The following is a 27,195-nucleotide window of genomic DNA, read 5'->3' as shown; positions in this document are numbered from 1 at the left end:
AGGCCTGAATCTCGGTTAAACTCGCCTTGTTCCTCGTGTCTTGTGCTTGTATACCGTCGAAACGACCAACATGATTCTTCCCCGAAACCAAAGTCCACCACGTATGGGCATTGTCGCGGTCACCCCATGTCGGCGTGCTAAACATTAGCTCTCTCACACATGTGTGGTAAACTATCGATTTCGCGTGTTTCCCACCCATGGGCTCATTCTTGTGAAACGTCATTTCATGTGGGTCCCAATTGAGCACAACTCACTCAAAAAATCATGAAAATAAGTGTCGAAATCTAATGTCTTTGCGAAGTTTCAAGATTCGATACTAGGCAAAGTGTGTCTATGTCGAAGTGTCAAAATTCGACACTAGGCAAAGCATGTCTTTGCCGAGTGTCAGCCCAAGGACACTCGGCAAAGACGTAGTAGGAAAACTCCCACCCGTTTCAGAGATTTTGGCGCGCAAAACCTGATAGCTTTGCGAGTGTCCGTTTGTAGGCAATCGACAAAGGCCAATGCGAGTTAGGGATTCCATCGGACGCAGCCGAGAGAAGCCATGCGGCCCTTGTCTTTGTCGAGCGCCTTGTTTTGCCAAGTGTTGGATTGTACTTTGCTCGTGTCGCTAAGTGTTTTTTTCATGTGTGAATTCTTTGGCGAATGTTGACACTCCGTGCACCTTGCATTTTGCGGTGTGTCTCGTGGTTGGTACACGGGGAAAGCCCGTCTTTGCCGAGTTCCGAAAGGGTTGGCATTCGAAAAACACGAAAAGACTAACCAAAGATGTGTTTTCTACCAGTTTCCCGTGATTAGGCAAAAGATGCATGTGTTTGTCTAGATTGATGAGTTATAATATATTTTTAGGACCCATTTGAGAATTTGTTAGACTAAATTATTGTTTATGACCGGATGGATGGTTACATATATTGTTAGGTCGTAACTAGACATTATTTTTGTGGCATTGCACAAGAAATTTTGGTTATCATCCGATGTTATGTGATATTTATCCACCTCGCACCTAGTTGAAAAGTGGTCATATTCAATTGCATATCAGCATGAGTGTATACAAGAAGCCAGGTGGAGAGTTGGTAGAAGATGCATGGCTGAGATTTGACATGATACCTGATCTGTCGCCTGTATTTTTTTCATAAGTAATCAATAATCATGCTGCATGAAATTACATTAAAAATACAAAATATAAAGGTTACCATTTCTCATTAGTCAGACAGGATATAATCAAATGAGCATGCGCTATTGCTATCCAGGGCCGGCCCTGACCCATGGCAGCCATGGGCGGCCGCCAAGGGCCAGGTCGGGTGGGGGCTCAGGATTGGAGTTTCTCTATATATAGTATGAGCTGAAAAAAATTACTCTAATACAAGTGAATATGCCCACTAAGAAAAGGATGGAAGAAGTATTGAAGCCAGACAGAAGTCCCCGATCGGTCCAACTCCCATCGGAAGTCTTCCACGAGGCCACCAGTATGCATGACCTTCATTAGTCTTTTTTTTTTGTGTCTGAGTATATATTCATTGCAACCAATCAATGATTACATTGACAACTATTGAAGAAATAAAGATATATGGTACAACATGAGTCTGGTATGGTATGGAGGGACATGTATTAGAGCATCCGCAATGATCAGAGGCTGCCGTGTATCCACACTGTTTATTCTCTTGAAGCACAGGCTGACACGTGGTCGCTATGGATGTTGTCAGCAAAATGAGCAGACTATTGACCTTCATTAGTCAGGAACGAATTGGTTCCCTTGAAATAATAAGAGGCTACCAGTACGCGTGGCGAAGGGTCGGCCCTGTGCTCGGTCGATTTCCACGGGAAAAAAGAATATAGACAATCGCCAGTTCGTATGTCTTCCTCTGCGTCTCGTCGATCGCCTCGGCTCAACCGCCCTCCCTGCTGGCCGATTGCTTTGCCCAGTCAACCTCTCGTCGATCAGCAACCTGCCGTCCTACCCCTCTGTAAGCACATGATTAAATCTTCAATCTAAATTTTCATCTAAATCCATGATTTACTCTCTTAATAATTAGCATTTTAATTTGATGTATATTCCTTCATTGTTATAGGTATTAGAATGCCAAAACAAATATCGGGTACTGCGAAAAAGAAAAGGAGAAAGCTAGCCAATAAGTTTATTGACTCGCAAAGGGGTGCTTTAAATAATTATTTTTCAGTCGATTGCTATCCAAATGTTTCAGGTGCATATTATTATTTTTATACAATTTTATTATTTTTATTAGGGAAATTTGAGAAAACACTTACTATATTTTTCTACCATTTTATTATTTTTATGTCTGTTGAAAATATGCATATAAACTGAAAGTAGGCATATATCTAGCCTCAAGGGGCCTTTTTGTTGACTTCGCCCAAGGACCACGAAAAACATAGGGCCGACCCTGTTGCTATCTTTAGTACCCCATCGACACTATTTTCTCTTGGAGTCGTCTCCTTACTCATTTTATCCCTGTTGAAGATGCGTTGTATATTCTGGTGCGATCTAAACGATAACTAGCTAAACGGTCGGTCACAGAAAACAAAATTAGGTGCCTTATTTGTGCTACGATGATCATCGTTAACTCGTCAGATGGAGTAGTCATGCAGCTACCTCGGCATGAAAGAAACGACTCATCATGGCTGTTGTTTCACACGTATGCCACTTGTTCCACGGTGATGTGACAAATGCTCATATTTATTACTCCTTCCGTTCACTAATGTAAGACCGTTTAGACACTTTAAAATGGACTATATATGAACCAAAATGAGTGGATCTATAGTTGTACACACTAAAAGTAAACTAGATACGAACTAAAATAAGCAAATCTACAAATAGCTAAAAGAATTACATTAGTGGAGGGAGTATATTATCTCTGCGTGTATTCCAAGGGTGTATATATGCTGAAAGAAACTAATACAGTAACATTATCTGTGTTGACAAGGTTCAATGAGTATAAGCATCCGTAAAACCCCGATGAATGACGTGTTCCTGGATCTGAGCTTTAACATGCTCTTCTCGTTCTTGCAATTAGTGCATGTACAAGACATGCATAAAAACCATCAGAGCTGATCTCACCATACATATATACTCTGCAGAGCAGCAGAGGCCGGGGTCTTTCCCCTTTTGGAAGGAAAAAATATACTCCTTTTTGGCTATCATCAGTCGCAACCTAGATAATGGTCGATTTCGGTGTAATTTATTTTGGAGCTTCAGTCCGTCCCCGTCAGAAAGCAAACCACAAAATGCTACGAAGGTAACTATTGGCTTGCTGCATTGCTGTATCTTAATTTAATGAATGGACATACTATTTTTTTCGCAAATATCTGTGGAAATTGAAGACCCCTTGAAAATTAAGATATTTATGTGATTTCTTAATAATAAAGTGCTTCTTACTAAGGATAATTTAGCTAAACGGAAGTGGAATGGGTGTTAAAAATGTTGTGTTTTATGATTCTACTGAAACCGTTAATCATTTATTCATTGGCTGCCTCTTTGCAAAATTTATTTGGCGTATGTTTTATCTTTCTTATAATATCCTTCCACCAGCGAATATTACTAATATGTTTGGTAAATGGCTGAATGGTGTACACAAGAATGATAAACGAGAAGATTCGTATTGCAGTTTCTGCTCTATGTTGGTCCATTTGAAGGACTAGGAATAATATCATCTTTAACAAACATAGTGGAATTAATTTTTTGCGGGTTATCCGACGCTGCTCATTGGATTCAACAATGGGTTTTCCTTCTCCGCTGGAACAACGACATGATATAGTTACTTGGATGCAACCGGATGCTAGTGGTTGCTCGGGACTTCTTTTTCTAGGCTACTGGATGGTGACATATTAATAGAATAGCAACTGGATAGCTTTTCTATGTGATGCATCTTCTTATGGTTGATTCATGTGTCGACCTTAGCATTTCCTTGATTGTAATAATGGATCTTTTGTAAACTCGTACTTTGGTTAAATAAAGCAAGCAGTTATGCATCTATTGATGCAGAGGCGCAGCAAGCGTCTCCTATATTTAAAAAATATGCTTCGTGACACGACGGGGTCGGGGGTGTAATTCAGCATCACTAATCACCAACCCTAGTTTCATCGCAATAAACAACATATCACCTACCCTAGTTTATCGAGTACAAAAGTGTGTGCGCACAATACAACATTATTCCTGATATGTAGCAGTTGAGTAATTCGAGACAGCATCGCTAAGCATCTCCGGAATTACGCATCGCATGATACAGCTAGCTGCGTCGCTGCACCTGTCGTGACGACGGCATCGCTTCAGGTGGAGCGATGGACAGCGATGGACCCTCGTAGCTTCCTTGGCTAATCGGCGACCGAAGATCCTCCCATTGATCGCACGTTTTCACGAGCTAGCTCCATGTCCCTTTCTCCCCGACCAGGAAGGATCGCCGTTGCCATCTCCGAATCCGATCTTCCTCCTGTCCTCTACGGGCGAAAGGCGCCGCACGAGGCTGCCACGATAGCCTGCACGCCACGCACCAAACACGCGGGACAGTGTCAAGTCGCCGGCCGCTATCCAAGGAGACGACGCCCCAGGTCAGGTGGCCAGCGATCGGGCCGTTTCCAGGTAGACCGCTCGGCGGGGAGACCGTGCCCCGATGTGTCGTCGGCGTCGGCGTTTGTACGAGTCTGTGCGTCCGGACTCGGGAGAAATTGCGCGAAGGGAATTCTCCTGGACGAGCAACAGTCCGAGCGAAGGAAAACAAGGCGCGCGGCACGGGTCGCTGTGCGTGCGGGCAGCGGTGTCGCAATGGCGGAACAGTGGCCTCGAAAGTATTGCATCACGGTGATCTTGTGAATTAGCATGATGGTGATCATACGAGGAGAGGGTGATCACACTTGTCGTTTGGGATTTCCCCTGGAAATGCGAGAGGGATCTCGCCAAAATCCCGCTTATAGTTCATTTTTGTTTCGTTTGGATGTTTGTATTTGTGATTTCTATTAGGAAACTGCTGGGCGTCCCCGGGGATCTGATTCCCAGCCTCGGGTCCCAAACCGTCGGATTAACCATTTTAACGGTTAGATTTGCATGTAGCAAAAAAACATCCGACAGCAAAAAACCACCCCCGGTAGCAAATGATCGAAGCAAAAAACGGTTCGTTCAGAAAAGAAAATAAAAAGCTGGGCTCGCCGGAGACCACGTAGCAAACATATTACGCGAGATGTAGCAAAACGGCAAATAAATTGTAGCAAATTTTTTATTCATATGCTCGCAAATCCTCTAAGACATCAACGGAGACATCGCCTGCAGCCGGCAGCGAACGCCGTTCGAGGTTGCGAAGAACTCGTCCGATCGGGACCAGCAACGCCACAAGCTGCTAGTAGCAACGCCCTATGTCTATGGTAGCAAAAATCCACCCTCCGCCGGTAGCAATGCCGGACACCTTAAATAGCAAAACCGACCTCCGCAGGTAGCAACGCCGCAGGCCTAAGGCAGCAAAACTCCTAACGGCAGCAGGAGCGCGAGATGGAGGCAGCGCTGGTAGCATCGGCGGCGACCGCTTGTAGCATCGACGCCCTCGGCTGATAGCACCAGTGACAGCCACTAGTAGCATCCCAAAATTGGGCTACACAGCAGCGTAGTCGACCGGAACATGGCTGTAGCATGGCACCCGGAGCATGGCTGTAGCGCGGTGGCGGGAGTGGCTGGGGCGCGGCGGCGCGTGGGTGGGGCGCTGCGGCCCGAACTCGTGCGGAGGGACGACGAGCACACGACAACGGGGAGAGGAGGACCTCGCGGCGCCATGGCCGCACCTCGCGGCGGCGCGCGACGGCTGCCGGAGCATGGCTGCGGCACGACGTTGGGAGTGGCAGGGTCGCGGGGGCACGGGGGCCTGAGCTCATGCGGGAGGCTCCCTGGTCGGCAACGGGGAGAGCAGGACCTCGGGATGGCCGCACCTTGCGGCGGCGCGCGACGGCGCCCCGGAGCATGGCTGGGGCATGGCAGCGGGAGTGGATGGGGCATGGCGGCGCGTGGCTGGGGCGCTGCGGGAGGCTTGTGCAGGAAGCCCGAGCTCGCGCGCATGGCTGGGGCGCGGCGGCGCGTGGCTGCTCCGTCTCGGCCGCTCCCGAGGCTCGCGTGCAGGAAACAAAGACAAAGACAATGATAGGGAGAGAGGGATCGGTGGTGTGGGCCCCAACCATGATGTGGCTTTACCAGGACCACACATTGGAACGCAATCGTGCGTTGCGCGAGCCGAGAGGTTGCCAACGCGTTATCCCCGGGGGCAACGAATCATTTTCCTTTCTATTAGTACGAAATTCGGCTTCAAACTAGGATTGACAAAACGGACTCCAAGTGAAAATTTTGGTGGGATCCTAGTTGACACCTTAGGACATCTCCAAACGGAGAGACCCAAATGCAAAAGATTCATTCGTTTGGATCTTTTCGGACAAAAGCAACATCCAACGGGGCAACCTAAATCCAAAAACAGACGGTCACAAAGTTCGAACATCCAAACCCGTCCCAAACACCTTCTCTCTCCTTTATCTTCTTTTTCATGGAGGTGACCAGGCATGGCCACCGGATTTTGGCTGGTCCGGCCAACGCCGCCGTCACCCACGCATGGAGTGCCCCGTTGCCGACTCCTCTTTTTTTTTTTTTCATCCCTGCCGGAAATTGTTGTTTCCAAAAGGAGCTCCGCCGGCGGCAAACCTCGTCGACGGCGAAACGCAAGGCGACGGCCAAGGGTGCGGGCACGGGCACCGGCCGCGTGGGTACGAGGGCCGGCTGCGCGAGCCACACCGCCGCGCGGCCGCGCGGGCACGGGCGGAGCTCGCCGTGTGTGCCTCGACGCGGGCAGGGGCGGAGCTCGCCTTGCGTGCCTCGACGTGGGCATGGCCGGAGCTCGCCGTCCACAGGTATCCGCGTGTCAAGGAGATACCCAAACAGTCAAAACCAAACGTCCAAACGCTGCAATTTGGGTCTTCCTATTGGAGATGCTCTTAATTAATTTCCTGACTCAGTAGGAGTATATGAATGTTGCCTTCTCCTTGGGTGTGGCACTGCCGCAACTAACAATGTGGGCCTGCGAATGGCGAAGTGGCTTTCATCGACGGTTGACATGAAATGCGGTATTGTTTTCGACACAAAAATGATGCAGTATTAGCTTTTTTCACACAACAATATCGCATTCTCTTTTTGGAGGGAAGAAGACCACACATGTCCTCACGGTAGCGTAGTTTCTTTCCTCTTTCCAGATGTCTGGTTCTTTTCTCTCAAAGAGCTTCAAACCTAAATAATGCCCTTTACTGATGTATCACTTCCAGGATAAGAGCATCTCCAGTCGCGTCCCCCAAATGAGCCGCGGACAAGAAATGGGGAAAAAAGTCATCCAGTCGCGTCTCCCAAAGCTAGTGTAGCCTCATTTTGTGTCCGGCGTCCCGGTAGAGCCTGCGTAGAGTCTCTACCGGGACGCCGACACATAAATGAGCGTCCATCGTACATACATGCCCCATATCTCACATGCTAGTCTCTTTCCTCGCACTTTCTCTCACCTACTTTTTCACATAGGGTGGTCCCTCTATTAAAATACGATGCATCCGGATGCTTGTTTGAGGACGCGGCTGGGAAGGTCTTTTTTTACTGATTTTTGTCTCTTTTTGTCCGGTGCGGTCCCAAACGTCTTCAAATCATTGTCTTGGGACGACTTTTGAGGACGCGACTTGGAGATGCTTCTAAGACCGCTGGAGGTTTCCCGGAAACAAAAGTTGCAATCCTGAGCCATGTAGTACAACTTAAACATGTACTGTGCTGATACAATACCTGGCTAGAGCAGATTTAACAACTCCCGTATGGTTGTACATCATTATTCCATAACCTTCCGCGGTGCAAGCCAACAAACGCATTCCTGTCACAGGCCCGAGTAAGAAAGATGCACGTTTTCATCGACGGCGACGGCGGCAGAGATTGGTCCTCGTCAGGGGCAGGACGGATCCAATCTTTTTTTTTTTTTTTGAACTTGAACTTAGGACGGATCCAATCTAGTCGTTGGCAGTCTCGTTTTCACAACAACGGCACCGCTGAGAGCAACACTCTTAAGAGGTTGCACTGGCAATGCTGACGGGATGATGCGCTACGTACGCCTAGTGGAAATTACAGTGCCTAAGAGCAACTCTAGCACACCTCATCCACATAATAACTACTATTTTATGGATTTGGAGTCAAAAAAAAAAGTTAATCCAGACACCGCATTGGACCCTCATACGAAATGTTTTTCCTGGGTCATCCAGTTCCGCGCCGCGGAAATCCCAAGTACCCGAGGCAGCCCAGCGCGAACCCCATCCCCTCCCCTGCGTTGGCGCGAAGGAACATTCAGCTCATCCCCTTTCCTGCTTCCACCCACTACCCGTCGCCGATCCCACCGCACCCACTCTCTCCGACCTCGCCGCCGCGCGTGCTCACACCGAGATGGAAGCCCCCAACCGGTCGTTGGTCGCTAACCAAATCGCGCTGCGCGGATCGACCCCGCCCACGCTTCCGGATCTAGCGTCGGCGCACCAGCCGCCGCCAAGGAGCTCGTGGTCGACGGTGCTAGGAAGTTGTCCTTCCCAACAGCAAGCGAGCGCTGCGGGCAGCACGTCATCGCAAGCTGGAGCTGCTGCTCTGTTCCCGCCTCGCTGCTACCGCTCCTGCTGACCAAGCGGCCGAAGAAGCCGGAGCAACAAGCCGCAAAAGAAACCGGCGCCGAAGAAGCTCGTTGCCAAGATGGCGTCCTTGACATCTTTGGCGGCGACGATGGGCAAGGCGTCCTCCGCATCGGCAGTCGCGCGCAAGGTGCTCGATAAAAGTCCCGCCCTTGATGATGTGCCGGATTCGTATGTTGACATTCTCAATGACCCGTCCGTCGACATCGATACCCTGCCGCTCAGACATTACAGAGACTACGCCGACGACATGGAAGATGGTCTCGAGGATGATGAGTTTGGGGAAGAAGCCCTCGGGCCCAATGTGGGACCCACATGTCCTAACATAAACATAGCACCATCGTTGATGACCGTTTTATTGGATTGGTACCACTGGGCCATTTCCTTGTAACAGACGTCGCATGGTGGCTATTTCATCCAACAACGCCGCTCGCCAGTTCGCGGCTCCGCCAATTCCGCGGAGAAACGTCGCATGTGGGCTATAAGAGCATGTCTAACCGAGTCTTCAAACTTGCAACCCTCAAAACCAGTTTGAGGGCCGAGAAATTGTGATTTTGAAAGCCCAAAACAGCCGGCGCAGATCGGAGCCCTCAAACCAACCCTCAAAAGCAGATCTGCGCCCGGCCTTCAAACCCTCAAAACTGGACAGCAACATAATCACTTCAAATTTGCAAATAATCATCATCACAAACATGAAACAAACTTGCAAATCATCACATAGTAAAATCCCATGGAAATCGTAGCAAAATATACAACGTGGAAATGATCATCATCACATAGTCATCGGAGACATCATTTGCCATACATAAAACATACGAAAAACTTCAAGCATCGGTGAAGTTGTCCACACCTCCATCACCTCCACCACTCAACAACTTCAAACCTTCGTGTAGTTCGCCGTGCGAATTGGCCTTCGAGCACCACCTCTCGCTTCAAACATTTCCTCTCCGATCTCGGTGACATCTTCATCTTCCTCCTCCTCATCCTCCTCCTCCTCCACCACACCGGCCTCCTCAACCGCCGGCTCCTCAACATGGTAGTCGAAGGAATCAAGTGGAGGATCCCCGATGTTCACCTCCGCATCATTGAGCAATGCACTAAATGACACGGTTGGGGTGGACATTTCATCGAGCACGTCGGTGGCGGTGGCGGTTGGCGGCGTTGGACCGGCCGTGCTCGCCGGTGACGGTGGCGGTGGTGGGTCCGCCCCTTCTTCCTCCTTGCGAGCTGCTTCTCCTTGCGCGCGGGAGCCGGCTTGGGGGCGGGGGCGGGCGCGGCCGGTTTCGCCGACTTCCCGGCCGGTTTGGCCTTCTTGGGGTCGGGGACGGGGGCAGGCGGTGCGGAGGGGGTCGCCGCGGCGGAGGTGGGTGCCCGCCCGCCTCCGTTTTTGCCCGCGCGGGGACCATCGCCGCCACCGCGGCATCGGTCGAGTCACGGGGTGGGGCCGGGGGCGCGGGCGTGTTGGGGGCGGGGCCGGGGGCGGGGACGGCGGTGGGCGCCGGCGGCGCGGATGGAAGGGGGCGGGGGCGGGAGCAGTTGGGAAAAATCCCTCTCGCGCGTGGGGTTTGACCGGGTGAGGGCTCGACCTGGAAATTTGCTACGAACCCTCACTGCTGCAGGTTAGGGTTCCAAGTTGAGGGTTCGGCCTGCAAATTTTTTTGAGGGTTTACAGTTTTGAAGGCTCTCATCTACGCCGTTTTTTTACCTCAACCCTCAAACTGGCAGTTATTTTGAGGGTTTGACCAGTTTGAGGGTTCTGTTAGACATGCTCTAAGCCCTTTCGTTAGCTACATATCTGGCTGGACCACAAGATTTCGTGCACCTTCTCGAGCTGAATCGGTGCCCAAGTCGAGTTGATTGCGTGGGTGCACCACGAATAGTTTTATGCTTCAAAGGCTGCAACAACCTCTGCTTCTCTGGGCATGATGACAAAAGATGTTGAACAGAACAATTGGGTTTGAGTCCCTGGAAATTGATTTCTCTAGCGAATTGTATTTATAATTTTACGATAGAAGAACCATGGACTGGAGCTATTACATGATTTTTCATGTATAAAGAAGGATTTTGCTCGCTGCCAGCAACCTTGCAGAAGTGTAAATTTTTGTGTACATAGGGTCATGTTACCTCGCATTGGGTAGCAACATATGCTTAGCAATCCTACAAACTAGGAAATACTAGAAACAAGCTATGCTTCGATGTTCCCCTATTTCCTTTTTCAAATCTGACGCTTATGCCTATATTTCACTGGAGCTGTCAGAAGATAGAAACCGGCAACAATGTAAAGAAGACAGACGAAATATCATATGAAAAGAAAAAGAAAAACTACTCCCTCCATCCACAAAAGGATGTTGAAAATTTGTCTAAATTTGAATGTATCTATTTACTAAAGAATGTCTAGATACATCTAATTTAGACAAACTTGGGACATCCTTTTATGGGCAGAGGTAGTGCATTTGTTTTTCCTTTGCTAACGCAAGGAATTATATAGCCAGGCATATGGGTTTTATGTTTAGGAAAAAAGACCCTGTAATAAATGAAACAGGACAGAAAGGGTAAAAGTACTGCAAAAATTTATAAATACACCAGTTCAAAAAAATACATGTGCCAAAGAATGGTTTCCTTACAAAAAAATTATGGCTATAACTTATGTTACAACAATCTGTTGTGCCAAAATCCTATAATTTATGTTACAACTATCTGTGTGTGTCAAAATCCATATGATCTCCACCTGGTCTTCCATAAGAGGTGCCACTGAAGCCAAAACTATCACATGAACTCTCATGACCAGCTCCTCCCTCCAACGATTGCAAAACCGGCCATTGGAGTGGAGGACCAACCCGGCGGCATCACGGTTTCCGAACCAACAACAGATCATCGCATTTTGTGGAGTGCTCACACCAAATCTCCTATTAGTGGAGCTGCCAAGGGGCACCGATATTGACTCGATGCTGCTGGTTCTTATGTGGAGGCGACTTGGGCCGGAGACTCTCGATCTCCGGAGTTGTCACGATGAGGTGAGGAGCATCAGGTGGTGGATTTCGCCCTCCATTACTCTGCCATACTTTCCCATCCCTGTCTCGTGAAGTTTTTCGGGTACGCTCGCGGGATAAAAGTTCTTAGCAGGACTGATAGAGTAATACATATAGCTCATGATAGTATATGCTTGAACTGAGATATGTCATTCATCATACCTCTTTGTTGAAGTTTGATGAGGATAAAGCTTTCCCAAGAGTAAGCCAACCTGGACGAATATTATGGTCCTCACCAAAGAGCTCAAGACGTCTCATTCCAAGAGCAAAATGCTCAATGATCCTATACATGTCTTCGAGCTTTTTTGTAGAACCTATAAAACAAGAACAGAACATATCAAAGCATTGACGCTTCACTTGTGGTCATCAACAAATAAACAACTGGAGCGACTATGCACGAAGGAGAGATAACACATGATCTCCGCATGACAGATGCACAGAGGTAGCGGAAAAATGTTCTGTAACTTCCTCGAAAGCTCTCAAATGGATGGTACTTCAGTTCAAACAAATGGTGACGATGGGTTTCCCAAAGGTGTGACATAGGAATACTACAATATTGAAATAACGATAGCGCACAAATGAGCTGAAGTCTCGCTTCCACAAAGAAACTGGAAAGAAGCTTCACATTCAACATTTTTTCATGATATCAAAACTTAATCATTGTTGCAGCATTTGGCATTTGCAGTATTGTAAGTTTATTTACCACATCTCTAAGTAACTTCCGTGTGGCCACTCAATGGCTTGGGCACCCATGTGCAGGGCACAAACACAATAACCAACTACACCCTCTCAGATTTATTAGAGAAAAAGAGAATTTATGCTACCGAAAAATACCAGTTTCCTCTGTGGTATGGTGACACAAAATGAACAAGTTGCAGGGTTGAGCATTCTGAAAGATTGTTTCTAGACTGCGCTCCACCACTTGTTACTAGCTTGGCTCAAATTTTAGAAGTTGTCCTGTGTTTTTCGGCAAAACATAGAAAAATAAATTTGAAAAAATAATATTATTTTTCCATGAATAAAACTAACATCATGAAATATATATTGTTTGCAACAGATAAAGAACAAACTTCTTGAAAACATAACTTAGTCAGACTTCTCTGTTTTGGATGTGCACATTCTTGTGTTCATGTCATACCAAATTAGATTTACGGTGTACATTATGTCACAAGCACCTTGTCAAAAGACGAGCAAGATTTGAGAAGTCTAATAATGTCAGTATATTGTGGTAGAGCACTACTTTTTGTTGCATTTATCTATCTTGGATAGTGGTTGATAACACAAGCGGTTGTATGGATTAGAAAATTAGAGTTGGGTATTTAGAAATCTGGTTTATAGGGGAACTTTAGGAAAACGAGTTTTTGTTTGTCATTCTGTCACCATCATTTTATACAATGCTTTGGTTTGGTGGAAATGTTTGTTGAATGCAGTATAGCAGAACCGCGTATGTACAAAAAAGGCAGAATAGCCGTTTTTTGCTAAAAACTTGGATTTCCAGTGTTACAAGAAACAATTTTTGGATATCCACTAATTAGTAGGGCAAAACAAACAAGATTTTAGTTTGTTATGTATATATCCAGTATCCAAACAACCCCTAAGAATAGCATGCAAGTGATCACTGAGGTCCGCGAGTCTGTCTGTCCACGCCACGTAAATTGCCTAAATGGCATCACGGACGGGCCGCATAAGCTAAACGGACTCACAGACACTGCCTGCTTAACCTACTACTCCCACCTATCCCGCAAAAAAAATTACTCAGTCATTGCCGTTCCCATCTATCCTGGAATTTGACACGAGAAAGAAAGTAAGAAACGACAACGGTAGGGAAATTTGCCATGCCATTCACCACAGCTGGGCTGGTGCCAAGCTCGTCACCGTCCAGCACATTCCCCTCTACGCCTGCGCCACCCCGAGCCCAGGCTCCCTTGCCTTCACTGCCCATGGAGAAAGATGGGTGCGGCAGTGGAGGAGGAGAAGAATCCAGCGAGAGGGGAAGAATCACGTCGGAGGAGGTGGACAAGAATCCGGCCAAGGTGGATAACAAGAATCCGGCGGGATAAATCTGGCTTTCTTTGATCTTTCTCTTGCCCCCATCGATGCAATTTTTTGCTTCAAATGGAAGTGCTAATGGTCAATTTCAAACAGAGTATGAACTGGTTAGCACTAGCGACAGTAGTGGTTCATCCATGTATTTTGAACACCCACTGCTGCTTATATTACATATTGGCATGGGATTCTTACATAGGCCTCTGTTTTGGATAGCTGTGATTGCATCCTGAATTTCACCAGAGCTGTAGTGAAATATTTGGTATCTGTATTAAGGACTGAAATAGCCTTGCCACCATCATGATGTAAACGAGGCCTATGTGCTAGTTGTGAACCGGGTGTTATGTGTGCTCGTTATGGTCATGGTCGTGGTACCTCTAATAAGCAGTATTATGTTACCTTGATTGTTAGAATGTGCATATGGTTTAGCCGAGAGCTTAGCCGATTAGTGTTAGCTTCTGAGTATGACATTCTTAGCAGTAATAGCACTTATATTCTCGCCTCTGTATGTCTATATATATTTTTTTTTTTTTGCGAAGAAAACATCCAATCTATTCATCAACAACCAAGGCGATACAAAGAACACCAGAAGCAATAAGAATTACATCTAGGTCCGAAGACCACCTAGCGACGACTACGGTACACTAGAGCGAGCCGAAGGCGCGCCGCTGCCATCACCCCTCCATGATCGGAGCCGGGCGAATCTTGTTGTAGAAGACGGTCGGGAAGTCGTCGTGCTACGGCCACGGAGGACCAGCGCACCGACGACACAGCAACCGCCGCCGATGAAGAGATGCATAGATCGGAAGCCTCTAATTTTCCGACACACAAACGGAGACGAACCGACGATCGGATCCAACCGGATCCACCGCGAGACACACACTGGCCAGATCCGACGAGATCCACCGAGAGACAAACCTCCACACCCCCTCCAACAACGCTAGGGACGTCGTTGGAGCGGAGGCTGGGTGGGGGGAACCTTATTCCATCTTCAGAGAGGCAACCGCCGCCCGATCTCTCCAAAGAAGACGCAAAACCTAGCAAAACACAAAAAAAACCGTGAGGATGGAGCCCTCCCGCCGGCAGGGACCGGGAACCACCACGCGACCATGGCTCTGAGGCCACGGAGGCGGGCGGCCCGGAGGCGCCGCCGGCAGGAGGCGGAGATCCCGATCGCCTTTTAGATCGCCTTCCTGGCGGCTGGTAAAATCATATTTGTCTTTAGAACTGCCTCTTTCACAAGAGGTCTCCTGGATATTTTTTCGTGGAAGAGAAACTTGATATGTCTATATATATATACTCCCTCCATCCCACCAAAAGTGTCTCAACTTTGTCAAAATTTGGATGTATCTACCTACTAGATAGTGTCTAGATACATCAAATTTTGACAAAGTTGAGACACTTTTGGTGGGACGGAGGGAAGTATATTGTATACAGAATCTGGAATTTGGCAATCCATGCCTGCTGGTTATATATATGTTGTATACAGAATCTGGAATTTGGTAATCAATGCCTGCTGATAAATGGCATATTTGTTTTGCCCCTTCTGTGGTGTATACATTTTTTGACAGTGTGCATTATCTCAACCTGCATGATAAGCCAAATGACCCAAAAGAGATGGCCAGAGTGACTATGCCCACTTGTGATGCGGAGAGGGAGTAAGCAATTAAGGTTAACAGACACTAGCCTGATCAGTCTTGATTTCGATTTCCGATGGATTTTTTCAGGAAAATCTTGGGTCCGATTGTTCCCGAGTTGTAAAAGTTAGCAAATGAAGGGAAACTTGTGTGTTAAATTGGCATCTAATGTCAATGTATATTTCATTATGTTTCTAGTTGCATTACTATCGGAACGCCTCTGTTGTCATTTTGAACCGACAGCTCTGTTTTGCCTCGGTTGATTTTAGTATCAATTAAAAGATTGTATTTGTTTAAGAAATGGTTGAAGTTTAACCTTTTCTCGCTTTTGTCATCGCTGGGCTTTGTTTGCACTGTAACAAGCACTTTTAAGTGTTGCCTTGCATGCTGAGTCTTGCTGTATTCAACTTTCTTCCTAATCAGTAGACCCAGTGGATGTGGTGTAGCATTTGATCATTTTTGCTTGGTGTGGCATTCTTTGACTTCACTGTTGATGTTTAAGTAGATTACCCCCTTCTGAACCACATCTGATAAAGGAGAGCTGCCGCCTGCCACAGTTAGGAGATGCTGAGAAGACCCAGTTGCCGGATAATGCAGAGGAGCCCCATCTGCTGGGCGGCTTTTGCAGGTTGCGGCAGATGAAGAGGAGGCCTCGAAGAGGTATGCTACTGTCTTCCCTCTTTTGTTCATGCTTCTGTTAAAGTTCCTCTCATTATCGCTGTTTTTCTCTTGTGTAAGAACAAGAAAGAGAGAAAAGGAAGAGAAGAATTATGATCAATTCAGATCTGCCGTACAGGGCAGCGTTTGATGAGTTAGTGTTGTAAGATCGACAAAAAAAATCGTAGGATGAAGATCGACAATTAGTAAAGTTCATCTTCAAGATTAGCAAAGTCTCATTTGCTTGTTCCCAGCTAAGCAAAAGAAGCAAAGCTTCTGGTTTGAACAAATATATTAAATGCCTTGTAATGTAGATTATTTGATTGCATGAATACAGAATACAGACTATGCAAGTTGGCTTGAAAATGACAATTTAGTGATGTCTGGACATGTTCGTACCAACTCAGTACAAGAGGAAACGGCAGTGAATACAAAGCAGCTAAGTAGCAAGTGACATGTCCGCATGTGACCGGTGGATGCCGTAGACAGGTAAACTAGTTTAGGTGGATGCCGTGGACAGGTGAATTAGCTAATGCAACTTATGCAATGGATGCCACAGACATGTCTGCCTGCATCCTGACTAAGAAACTACTAAATTTATTAGAAGATCATCCTTGCATCAACCTTTGAAGGTAATGCAGAACATTTCCCCATATGCTGCAGAAAGGTTAAGATAGCAAAACTGCTGGAATCGTCACTTCACTTTGCTATGAAATGAGTTGACTTGATGATTAATCAGCTCCTGAGCCCAAGGCAATGCATGTTGTATGAAATCAATAGGAGCTGTAGTTGCCACTGTGTGGCAACTAGACTACTGATTTGAAGATTAACAACAGTTCATTTGTTGATCCATGAGTGCAAGATGAAAAGAAACACATCATAGGTGATCCAAGAATAGCTACAGTAAAGGTTTTCCTAAAGAGGCAAGAGCTTGGTCACTGGGCGAGTTGGTAGAATTTAACATATGGAAATTTTTCAACACTACACATACGAAGGCGAAGACTATTCAAAATATGTAAGTCAGCGAAGTCAACAAATGCTTTGAAGGGGTCGTGAAGTACTTTTGGTGTATGAGTCATGGTTCTAATGAGCCTAAATCAAAAATAGAAGGGGGCAATATTTCCAAATTCACACAACCCAGAAAACTGCACTGGGAAAATCGAGTAGATTGATGTGTGGTATCACTATATCAGCCTAATGGCCCTGAAGAGTTCACAATTAACAGATGGCAGAATGCAAGCTAGAGTTAGTGTGGCTCTGAGTGTAGCAGATTGTCACAAATGGTGGCATGCGCTTAGTTAGAAAAAACGATTGGGACATTATTAATAGACACAATGAGTAAGAGCACGGGCCCATATATCTCAAATCGATGTAGTGGTTACCAGTTAACAAAAGGCTAGCAAACCCACAAGGCCACTCCTAACAGTGGTGTTAGCTTACGCATATCTAAGTATGGGTGCAGCTAGCTTACATGTTGAAGCAAAAAATATGGCTTATATTTGTTAAAAATATGGCTTATATTCAATAACACAGTAAGATTCCTGGTTACAATTTCAGTCACTTGGCTCAACCTTTAACGATACCTGCATTGGTCAGCAAGAAAACGGAAGTGGCAACAAGACGGGCAGTTCACTAGTAGCTACAAGTCATCTTCAATGAGCAAATTTATCTGGCACGTAAAATAAGATAGCCGTAATATATTTGCCATGTATATGCAGAGTAATCTCATTTTTGCTAAATTGAATAATAGCACTCACATGATGCATAAACAAAATAACAAAGAAGATATCAAACAAAAGGAACATAAAGAATACGACAAGTGGAAGCAACTGAAAGTACATGTCAGGTGAAGAGAAAAGGACGGGCTCATAAAGGGATCAGAAGCACATCAGAAAAGGCATAGCCTCCAAAGAGTATAGTCATCAGAAGTCAATAGTTACCAAAGGACAAGGAGTAAGAATATTTGGTGTAATTACCATCAGTAGGTTCTTCAGCTATTATTATATCGGTGTCAATATTTGCATGGATTATATGCCCATAAGTGCTGCGCCGGACTGTTCCTTTTATGCCCATCAAACAATGCTCCTGCATATGGAAATATTGTATGCTTAAACCCACAAGATGGAAGTCCATAAAGGAATGGAAAATATAGAATATAACTAACCTTTGAATGCTGAAACAATGTATTTGAGTCATGGCGCAGACCAGGTGTTGCATTTTTCTTGTTGGTTTTGACCCAGCATATATCCTCACATCTACGAAATCCCCACTGCACAAAAAGAAATGTTCATTAATGTGCTTTCACTATCATTGTCCTTTACTTCACCGAAAATACTATCATTGAAAACAATCCTTAGCATTTAGGGCATCCTGATCGTAGCAATAGTAAAACGCAGAAGTGGAATGCCATGGCACTTTGAATCCTACAAGAATCAAAACCACAACAATTTCTTGGAAAATGTTTTTGGACGCTACAAAGGATAAATGTAGGAGTATTCAGACTAGGTGTTGTTAAACTACAGAGAGAGAGAGAGAGAGAGAGAGAGAGAGAGAGAAGCCAAAGAGACAAGATTACACTGGAATTCTCAAAGGAAATATTAGTATATTACACGAGGTTAGAACTCTCGGTTTCCTCCAAAAATAGGAAAATTTCCATTCTATATAGCTCCTTTGATTCACATGTCATGGATAGGAATTTTTCTTTAGGATTGTGGTCCTGTTTTTTCCTCAAAGTTTCCGCTATTTCAAACAAGGCGTAAACTTGAGATGGACAAGCCATGAACAAGAATGGGCTATTGTGAAAGATATGGTAATTGTAACCAGTATGTTTCAGAGCATAATAAATATTAGGTATTGGTCTTCTGCGTGCTGACGCAATACTACTGCCTCAAAAACACAATTCAAGTGCGATAAATAAATGGAAACAAAAGTGTAGCGAATTCATGCGAAGGACATCTGCATAGTTTTGTGTTAATCATGAAAGTATAACGATATTTGTGAAAATACAAAGTTATACAAAGATACAGCCAAATTACCTTCTTCAAACATTGACGGCCTTGTTCAAGACCAACACCATCACCAACCCAAAGGAAGATAAACGAGGGTGTATCGGCTATGGCTCTGTATCAAGTAACAAGCGGTCAAGACAGAGAAAGGAAAGCTCCCAAAGAAAAAAGAAAGAGAGTGAACAACCTCAATTTTCAAATTCATAATCTCCTCAGGTGTCCAATACTCTATCTCATCAGTGATACCTGGAGCGCGATGAACATACTCCTCCTCCTACACTCACACATCCTTCAGCTGCACGGGCGGGCAGGATGGCGTCGCCGGCAGTGCGGCGCGTGCGATCCATGGGAGCACAGGGATTTGGGCGAGATTGTTGGAGACACATGACCATGTTTGTTGGGCTTGGCCCATTTGGCTTCCAGCGATGGAGGACGAAGCGTGACCAAACAATTGACGTAGCGTGACTCCGTGAGACTGGTCGGCGACGAAATAACTTCCCCTTTTTTAAGTAGTACTAGTTGAATGCCCGTGCGTTGCTACGGCAATCGAACCTTTTCTTTAAATAAATCTAACATATAAAGCCAACCAAAATAGAATATTTAATCGGAGTGTTCTTATTAACCGCTACAGATGCACTTTCTAACCATGTCACACAAGGCTTGGGTTTCCTCTAAATATACTACTGATCTCCAACTTCAAGCAAGAAGGTGGAGCCAAATTGTTTAGCCATGTTCACAATTCATAGTTGTAACACGAGATTCCTCATGTATCATGCAATGTAGACACTAAAACCACTTGTGCAGCTGCAATCGTTCTTGCCAACGTTGTCAAAGCAACAAGAATTTGAACAAATATAAGGTCCTTCGAGTAAAATCTTAGTTGTAGAATGACTACCTACATCATCTAATATGCTTTGATCTTTAACATTATGTGCTGCTACAACTTATTTCATGGCTTCTCGAACCCTGGGATAATGGCATAGTAACTACATAGTGCACAAAAGATACAAACATGGTAAAGTACGTGCAAGTACAAATTTGTTCAATTCAATCTTGGGTTGATATCTACATGTTTATTCCTCACAGCTTGCACCCTCCACTTCCATTTGAACTTCATCTTGAATCAAAATGGCATAATCCATGTGAAGAAATAAAAGGCTAATTTCCCTAAAAGAATCTAGAAAGGAAACATCTCTAGGCACAAAAGATATCCATTGTCAAGATCCTTAAGGGATCAAAGGCTGATGAACTCATTGCCATTGTGATCTGACACTCGCGAGCATCTTATCTACCTCACTCGTGCGCAGCCATAGCCTCGTCCCCAAGGTCTTCTACAATACAAGCCTGAGGACATGTAATCGTTTGATGTAGAATCAAAAGAAGATCCGGAGAAACCTAAGGCTGAGATGAGGACCATCAGTTTCTTGCATGGTACACATACATGCATAACATGCACTTGAATTGTCAACGTTAACTAATAACTCTTTGTACATAAATTCAATTCGGCTTCCTGGTGCGTACCCAATTTGTACCTTAAATCTGAAGCAAATATCTGAATCTAAGGAAAATAAGAAATATTATTAACAAAACGGAAACCCACTCCCACCCTATATATCTACACTTGATGATGATCAGAAAAAGGTTCTAACTAATACATATTTATCAAACGTGTAAATAACTTCACATTCAGCATAATTATAAGAAATAATTAATACATGTTTTTCTCTAGACTATTCATACCAATGTAATATGTATGCTTCCATGACCACAACTTTTAGTGTTACAGCCTACATATGCTTAGTACATGAATGGAAATGTGGGAGCGTGCCTCAATATTATTTACAATATTATAAGACAACAACTCCCTATTAGATCATAACTTATTTACAACATGTAACTAAATATTTATTGTTTTACAGACTCAGTAAAGGATACCCATAAAACAGGCAAACTAAATATCTGACAATTCAGTTGGAGATGAGCGAGTTGGAGGTGAAAGGGATTCGTCCCACGCGACGCTGCGGGGTAGGTAATTCAGCTGTATCCTGTAGGTGTCGGGCTAGACGAGCTCTCGAGCCTTCCGATCTGGCGACTAAAGGCGGAAATGGCGCGGGAGTTTGGAGGAGGGTGGGAGGTTGGATGAAGGCGTGGGAGGAGATGGCGGAAGCGAGGAGCGATGCTCCAAGGTTGGATGAACGCGGACGAAACGGGAACGTAGACTGCTTGACTTTCCCTGTTTTGGTTGAGTGGACGGATGACCAAAGTGACGACCAAAATGGCAGAAAACGGAGGAAGTTCCTCCTTTTTATATAGTAGAGATAATATTTATAATATAGTAGAGATAGAGATTGTTGTTGCCTGATGGTAACATTTATGGCACGCTTTTGCATTGCTTGATGTTGTGGTGGGAGGGCAAAAACGTCAGATTTAAAATATGTGGGACGAAACCTTTGACCGGAGGAAACAGAAATAATTCGTCCTTTTAATATAGTAGAGATAGAGATATAGAGATAGAGATTTTCCAAAATAACTGGGGGCGGAACTACCAAAAACACGTTTGGTAGGTCCTATGGACTTGGACCAGACTGGGTAGAGCAGAAAATGGCCCGGACCAGCATGGTTTTTAAAGCAACAAAAGGAGACCTGGAGACCTTGGGCTAGGCTTCAAAGAAACGCTTGAATTAGTCATTTCCCTAAATCTTGCTCCGTTCGCTAGCTGGCACGTGAGGAAACCTGAGGTGTTTAGAGCATCTCCAGCACGCGCGCTATATCGCGGCGCGCTAAATCTCAGATTCTGCGCGCTATAAATCGTTGCCGCGCGCCGGAGCGATTTCTCCCCCGCCGGACGCGTCATTTTGCAGCACGCGTTGGCGCGGTAGAATAGCACCTCCGCCGGACGCGCCATTTTGCAGCGCGCGGGCGCGGCGCAAACAAGAAACACACACAAGTATGCATCCAACAAGATCAAATAATATATAAAAATTCACATAAATTGTACCATCCAAATACAATACATTGTTCACAACAATACTTCACACCAAATACAACACGTCCAACATACAACAATACAACATGGTTTTGAGACAATACAACACATAGTTTTCAAACAAATACAACAAGTATGCAACTATTGTTGTCCATTCCAATTCCACCATTCTTCCATGAGATCTTTTTGAAGCTCATCATGTGTGTCGTTGCACCGAATGGCATGGTATGAGGCAATGAATCGGGCAATCCTATGTGCGGACCTCCTCACTTGCACGGGAACCCCCATCAAGTCGTAGTGGGTATGATCCACATCTTTTCCGCGATCATCCTCTATAATCATGTTGTGCATGATTACACACGCGGTCATGATATACCAAAGGCATTCTTGATCCCAAAATCTTGCCCTTCCTCTAACAATGGCAAATTGGGCTTGCAAAATCCCAAATGCTCTCTCTACATCTTTCCTAGCCGCCGCTTGTGCATTGTGGAATTGGGTTTGCTTCTTACCTTTTGGTTGAATAATTGGCTTCACAAATGTTTGCCACCTTGGATATATGCCGTCGGTGAGGAAGTAGCCATAGTTGTACTTGTGGCCATTTGCTTCAAACTCCACCAATGGACCTTCCCGCATTTCAAGTCTTGTCATTAGTGGTGACCGTTGAAGAACATTGATGTCATTGCAAGATCCGGGCATTCCAAAGAAAGCATGCCATATCCAAGTCTCTTGGTCGGCCACCGCTTCAAGTACTATGGTGGCATCCTTTTTGTAGCCTTTGAATTGTCCATGCCATGTCGCTGGACAATTCTTCTAACTCCAATGCATACAATCAATGGAACCAAGCATACCGGGAAACCCCCGGTTGGCGTTGATCTCCAAAAGCCTTGCCGTGTCTTGAGCATTGGGGGCTCTCAAGTATGTGGAGCCAAAGACATTGACAATTGCAACGACAAAGCGCTTCACACACAAGATAGAAGTGCTCTCTCCCATGGCCAAATGATCATCAATAAGATCCGCCTGGTATACCATATGCCAACATACGCAAGGCGGCGGTCACCTTTTGATATGTGCTATGACCAAGTTCTCCGGCGGCATTCCTCCTTTGCTCAAAGAAGCGATCATATTTGGTGACCTCCATTGCAATGTGCCTGAACAAGTTGAGACTCATCCGGAAACGCCGCCGAAAATAGCTTTCGGGGAAAATCGGATTCTCATTGAAATACGACCGCATCAACTTCTCATGCCCTTCAATCCTTTCTCTCCACAACTTCTGTCTACCGAACACCGATCCACGAAATTTTGGCCTCTTAACGGCGCAGTATGCTAATAATATCGATATGTTCTCCTCTTCTTCTTGGTCGAACTCGTCATCCGATGAATCATATGATGAACTCTACAAACATATGTATAAAATTACTTCACTATGAACTATTGTAGCTAATTGGCGAGTAATGGAGGCCGGCCGGCGGAGGTTCATACCTTGCGAGCAAATGGGCGAGCACCATGGGCGCGCCATGTTGCTAGCAAGCTCGAGGACGACGAGGACGACATGTCGACGCCTGCGCGGAGGAGAACGCGGCCGGCGGCGCGAAGGGGCCGGCGGAGAAGGAGCGCCGACTACAACTCGTCGGCCCGGCGGCGCGCGAGCGACACAGAGTGCGGCGGAGCGTGCTGCCGCTGCCAGGAGGAGGTGCGGGCGACGCGGATCTACGACGCGGTGGCGCGCAGAAGCGGGGGCGGCGGCGGAGTCGACCGGCGGCGGCTGGATTTCGCGCCGGCGGTAGGTGGGGAAATGAGGGCGCGTGGGGGGAGGAAATTTCCAGCCGTTGGCTTTTCGCGCTTGGACGAGCGTTGCCGCGCGGCGCGTAGCCGACGCGCTAGATATGCCGCTCCGGTTTGTGCAAAACGCCGCGCGCCCTAAAATTTTACGGCGCCGCGCCGTTTACGCGCGCTGCGGAGCGCCACATTCCCTCCCGCGCGCGCTATATCGGTCGTTTTTATGCCGCGCGGCCTATATAGCGCGTCTGTTGGAGATGCTCTTACATCCTCTTTTAAACTCATTCACCTCCTCCCTTTGAATCAACATAACCATGGTTTTACCCAAAGTAGATGTACATGAAAAAGATGCACGTCAATGATATGTGTCCATTCCGATAATATGTTTCAGGTTTCTTTAGCCGTAAACCACAAATTTCATGTTCATGTATACAATATTTTTGAGCGATTTTTTCGAAATTCGTCGCATGCGGTCGACCCTTAGAAATTTCCTTCAACGAGTAGGTTCACCTCAGCATTACGCACAATTCTCATGTTGTAAGTTTTTCGTTTCGGTGGATTTAGACGTTGTACTATAACCCTAGATGGTGGCTTCTCCCCGGCCTGCCGTGGTGGTGAGGAAGGAGAAGCTTCCGATAGGCCGTCCAACGCTTATCGGAGCCAGATGCTGCCCAAGAGGTGCTTTGGAGCTGCGTCTTCTTCGCCGTCGCTGTTGCTGATGCAGCGTTCATCCAGGGAAGCTATCCACTGGGGGACTTATGCCGGCGTCAACGCCCTGCCTGAAAGATCGAGATGTCGCCTAGAGGGGGGGTGAATAGGCAATTAAAAACTCTTACGGATTTGTCTTGTAAGAATGCGGAATTAAACTATCGTTTAGTTTACAAGCACAAACCCTAGATATGCTAAGCTCAACTAAGTGTAACAATAACAACTAGAGCTAAGCAAGATAGGCACAAGATATATGTAGCACAAGTGATAGCAAGATATATGTACTTCAAGCACGATGGCTATCTGTTGCCTGCCAAAACTCACCGGCGAGCAGTGGTTAAGCAACACGAAGAGCCGGGAGGCTCCCACGACCGCTTAGTGGGCCCTGGCGCCTCGCGTCGTCCCGCAAAGTCCTGGCACACGTCCTGGCGGTTGCAAGGGCGTGCCACCTGACCTAGACCTGGTTAGGAAGGTGTTAGATTGCTTCGACTAGTTTCCGCATGGTAGACACGTAAACATTAAATACGAGCCCGATCGGCTCTCGGGTTGCTCTCGTGGATCGGCTCAAAGAGCCGATCGCCCCATGGTTCACGTTGGATTTACGATGACATGGGGATCCCGCTTGATCAAAACAAAGCTAAACCAATCTACGACGGTTTAAGGTTTTCACCGCATAATCGGAACATCCTACGCGTAGTTGGGCCTAGAACATACGAAAGATGATGAAAACCATCCCTAAAAGAGGCCTAAAAACCAACATTAAGTCAATTCCCGGAACATCCCTTGTAGGAACGGTAAAACAACACCTAACGCACTACCGGATCATCCAACCCCAGCATAAGGCCTAATCATGCAGATATTAAACTAATCCTTGAAGAACAAGGAGCAACTATAACGAGATCGTATCTACTAAGTAACGAATAAGCAAGGTGCTGCCCTTACACCTAGATAGGTGTAAGGGCAGCTAGATGTCGAAGGACGAGCATTGCTAAGCGAGATACGCATAAGAAAAGCATCAATGCAAGCCCTAAAACATCTACGATAAATAGTGCTACTCGCCATCAACAACGCTTCAGCACGAGCAACACAAGATAATCGAATAAACGTATACTGCCTAGATCGCAAGATGCGATCTAGGCAGCATGATGCTTACCCGGAAGAAACCCTCGAAACAAGGGGTGGCGATGCGCCTGGTTTGTGTTTGTTGTGAACGTGATTGTCCTCGATTTCAATAACCCTAGATACATATTTATAGTCCGTATACTTTCTAACGTGGGATTAATCCCAACCGGTGCACGAGCCAAATTCTAACTAACCGACACGTAGTCTCATCGTATTTACGGATACACGGGCATGCTGGCCCAAATTCTAGCCCCAAGGCCGATTCGTAAACTCCTCTTAGATGTAAATCTTCCAAGCCCATCTTCATCTCGGCCCAACTCCAATGTGGTCGGATTCTGGTGATAACACATGCCCCCTGGTTTTGGCAATGGTAATTCCAAAACCACTGCGTTTTCCCTTTCTTCGTCGTGTCAAATCGGAGCGAGCACAGAACCGCCACGGTATCCCTTCATCATGATGCCTTGCCTTCTCAACTTCTCCGCACGATTTGACGGTTTTGGCACCACATCCTTGGGAACCGTTGCAGGCATTGAATCATCTCCACTATATCGCCTCTATTTTAACCGCATCTTGCGGTTCACTTCTTCATCCCCTTCGCATTAGCACTCCAAAAGCCCTCCTCTGCCACCATGTCTTCTTCCTCCTCCGCCTCGTCGGGTCTTTCCCTCCGGTCCTCCCCTCCCGCGAGCCGACGCCGGAGTGGAACCCGGAGGAGGCCCACGAGGCCCACATTCGCCGCGCCATAGAAGACGGGGACGAGTCCAGCCACGACTTCTCCGTCTGGTCTGAGGACGACAAGTCCTCGACCGACGGGGAGAGTGACCTCCGCTTCCTCGCCGACGGGGAATCGGAGGAGGAGAGCGATGACGATCGCTTCTCCTGGGACGACTTCACCTCCTCCGAGGGGGAGAAGGAGGAGGAGGAGGAGGAGGAGGAGGACGACACCTCCTCCGATGAGCCTCCCGGCCAGCGCTCTCCGCCCCGGCCGGGGAACCTCGGCGACTTCGGCGGCGACGACGACGGCCGACGAGGAGGACGAGGACAACGAGGCTCCCGCCGGCGGCCGCTGCAGCAGCGACGACGAACCAGCCGGGAGTAGCGCCGACAGCGGTGACGACGGCGACGACGAGGGAAGCGACGGCCCGTAGATAGGATCCTTAGCATAGGGCCAGTAGTAGTAGATGGGGCAATGTATCCCCTGGTACTTCCTTTTGAGAGCAATCAGCTCTTTATGTAAGAAATCTCGCTATCAATGAAGAATTTCCTTTAATTCGATTTTGCCGATTCCCTTTATGCTAATTTAGCCGATTTCCCTTCATACTGACTTTGCCGATTGTCAACTTGGTCAATGCTCAATGAGCCGATGACAACGCATCAGTCCTTCACGATAAACTGCGAGACAGGACAATTCAGTTATCCCCTCAAACGGTAACTGCAACCCTTGCTCAAATTCAGATCCCCAAATTTCCAATCGAACAGGTCCAGCTGCCGCGGCCGTGCGAACCCTAGATCTTGGACACGCACACCCAAATTCTGCGGAAAGCCAATTCGGCTGTACC

The 27,195-nt window shown here is 46.6% G+C and overlaps 1 protein-coding gene across 1 annotated transcript; it reads right to left on the bottom strand.

The window, feature by feature from the left end:
- Positions 1 to 17,605: 17,605 nt before the first annotated feature.
- On the bottom strand, positions 17,606 to 19,391 carry LOC124647427 (N6-adenosine-methyltransferase non-catalytic subunit MTB-like). The gene is made up of 5 exons (XM_047187376.1): positions 19,291 to 19,391; positions 19,075 to 19,159; positions 18,204 to 18,308; positions 18,016 to 18,124; positions 17,606 to 17,622 (listed from the first exon to the last, which is right to left on the bottom strand). Exons 1-5 carry the CDS (start codon positions 19,389 to 19,391, stop codon positions 17,606 to 17,608), a joined length of 417 nt encoding a protein of 138 aa, XP_047043332.1.
- Positions 19,392 to 27,195: the final 7,804 nt, after the last annotated feature.

The sequence above is a fragment of the Lolium rigidum genome, chromosome 4 (genome assembly GCF_022539505.1).
Source record: "Lolium rigidum isolate FL_2022 chromosome 4, APGP_CSIRO_Lrig_0.1, whole genome shotgun sequence".
NCBI lineage: Eukaryota > Viridiplantae > Streptophyta > Magnoliopsida > Poales > Poaceae > Lolium > Lolium rigidum.
Note: the sequence above shows the minus strand (reverse complement) of the source record. Positions and strands in the feature narration are given on the sequence as shown.

What these genes read in the sequence shown, in the direction of transcription:
- LOC124647427 (XM_047187376.1), bottom strand. Translation starts at nt 19,391, where the DNA reads ATGGATCGCACGCGCCGCACTGCCGGCGACGCCATCCTGCCCGCCCGT. An exon ending in GTATGTTCATCGCGCTCCAG is followed by an intron (nt 19,160 to 19,290) that starts GTATCACTGATG and finishes TACTTGATACAG; the next exon opens with AGCCATAGCCGATACACCCT. An exon ending in CATTGTTTCAGCATTCAAAG is followed by an intron (nt 18,125 to 18,203) that starts GTTAGTTATATT and finishes TTCCATATGCAG; the next exon opens with GAGCATTGTTTGATGGGCAT.